Source organism: Alligator sinensis, unplaced genomic scaffold, assembly GCF_000455745.1.
Source record: "Alligator sinensis unplaced genomic scaffold, ASM45574v1 scaffold222_1, whole genome shotgun sequence".
Taxonomy (NCBI): Eukaryota; Metazoa; Chordata; order Crocodylia; family Alligatoridae; genus Alligator; species Alligator sinensis.
The window spans coordinates 2,639,138-2,641,163 of NW_005841912.1; the positions used below are offsets into that span (position 1 = coordinate 2,639,138).

At 44.6% G+C, this 2,026-nt stretch overlaps 1 protein-coding gene across 1 annotated transcript in view; it reads left to right on the forward strand.

Annotated features, from left to right (window-relative positions):
* The window catches only part of ADAMTS3 (ADAM metallopeptidase with thrombospondin type 1 motif 3), a 294,692-nt gene that overhangs the window by 266,757 nt on the left and 25,909 nt on the right, over positions 1-2,026 (forward strand). Inside the window, exon 15 of the mRNA XM_025198071.1 lies at positions 1,546-1,679. Within this exon, the coding sequence (XP_025053856.1) occupies positions 1,546-1,679 (134 nt within the window). The remainder of the gene's footprint in view (positions 1-1,545; positions 1,680-2,026) is intronic.

The following is a 2,026-nucleotide window of genomic DNA, read 5'->3' on the forward strand; positions in this document are numbered from 1 at the left end:
TGTCTGTCACCAATTGCTTATGCCCATTTAGTAGAGGTCCTATTCCAGCCTGGGCCTTCCTTTTACTCCCTATATATCTAAAAAACAATTTTTTGTTATCCTTTACTTGGGATGCCATCCTCATCTCCATGGTAGCTTTGGCCTGTCTAACTGCCTCCCTACAAGCGCGAGCAGAGGAGGTATACTCCTCTTTAGTAATCTCTCCCCGTTTCCACTTTTTATATGCCCCCCTTTTTGCCCGTAGGCTGCTCTGGATTTCTCTGGTCAGCCAAGGAAGCCTCTTGGCCCCTTTCCCCCCACATCGGGATCGTCTCCCTCTGTGCCCGAAGGATCATTTCCTTAAGGCACAGCCACCCTTCCTGGGCTCCCATCTCTTCAAAACTCTTACTCTGCAGTGCATCCTTGACTAAATGCCTGAGTTCCTTGAAACCAGCTTTCTTAAAGTCTAGCACTTTCACCCTACTAGTTACCTTACCTACTCGACATCTTATGATAAATTCTATTATTTGGTGATCGCTGTCCCCCAAGTGACCACCGATCTGTAGGTCTCCTACCATGTCATCCCCCGTTGCCAATACCAGATCCAGAAAGGCATTCCCCCTAGAGGGACCATGTACCTCCTGCATCAGATGGAGGTCCTGTACACAGGATAGGAACCTGTGTGAATGGTGGGATAAGTCCTCCCTTTCTTTACCTGGCTTGGTAAAGGCATCCTGGGGCTTCTTCTCCTCACCACTTCCCCAGGGAGTCAGGTACCTGCTGCCAGGTGGTCCTCCAAACTCCCAGACTACAGAGGCTCTCCCCTCACCAGCTTTATTGGCATTTAGCTACCTCTCAGCTGTTTGGCTCTGTGCACCATCCTCCCATTGCTCTGTCCTTCTCCTCTACCCGTGCCGGATTTCCAGTTATATGGCTGGCTCCTGGGTGTCCTCCAATACAAATCAAACAGGAATTGCAAATCACGGCTGTTTTTTCTGCCATCCAGGGGCTGCTTTCCCTGTAGGGACACAGGAAAGCTCACCAGCCTTCACCAGGTTCTGATGTTGCACCCAGATATCAGAGGGGAAAGTTCTAGGGTCCCCTACCCTTGGGTTCCCCTTTGGGGGAGTACCCCCTCCTGCCACAAATATGAACTTTGATTAAGTGATCTGGAAGTATAGGTAGGACTGTTAGTTCAAAGGAACCTAAGGGAGATAGGGACTAGGTCCAATTGAAGTTTGGTGGGTTTGGGTACCTTATACCCTTAGGTTCTTTCAAAATCCCAGCCTACATTATTCTACCATTCACCAGTTTCCCACATCAGACTCGGTTCCCCTTTGGAGTTGGAGTGGACAGTTACTTCTTAGACTTACTTCTGCAATGCCTTTTCAAAGGAAGTTGATTTCTGTGATGTTTTGAGGTTGACTAGATTTCACATGTGTGTTTTTACTGTTGTATTCTATCAGACAGTGTCCCTGTGTGATATGTCTTGAATTTAACACTGTTTTTGTTCAACGCTCTTGTGTTACTGAAATGCATGGTGTTAACTCTCTTCCTGTTATGCAGCCAATAAAAGATGTCACCTTTACTGCCGATCCAAAGAAACAGGGGATGTAGCTTATGTGAAACAACTGGCCCATGATGGGACTCGCTGTTCTTATAAAGATCCATACAGTATTTGTGTGCGTGGAGAGTGCGTGGTGAGTGATAATTTTTTTAAGGTTTGGCATTGGTTTTCTACCTGCACAATATTGGTTAATAATCGTCAATAGAGTTGTTCACAAATACTCAGCAAATATTTTGAGAGAGGTTTTTGCAAGCATTTTCAAAAAAATGTTTGCCAAACTTTGTATTTCACAATTTCCTAATTTTTTTAAATCAAATGTTATAACCACAGTACAGATGTATTACTGACATGTACCATGCTTTTCTAAGTAATCCTTTCTTAAAGCTAGTTGCTTCTACTGCTTTTTTATTTTTGGCAAATTAATTGCAAAGGGTCATGTCGTATGTGAGTATAATGCACAAATCTGTTCTTAGCTCTTTC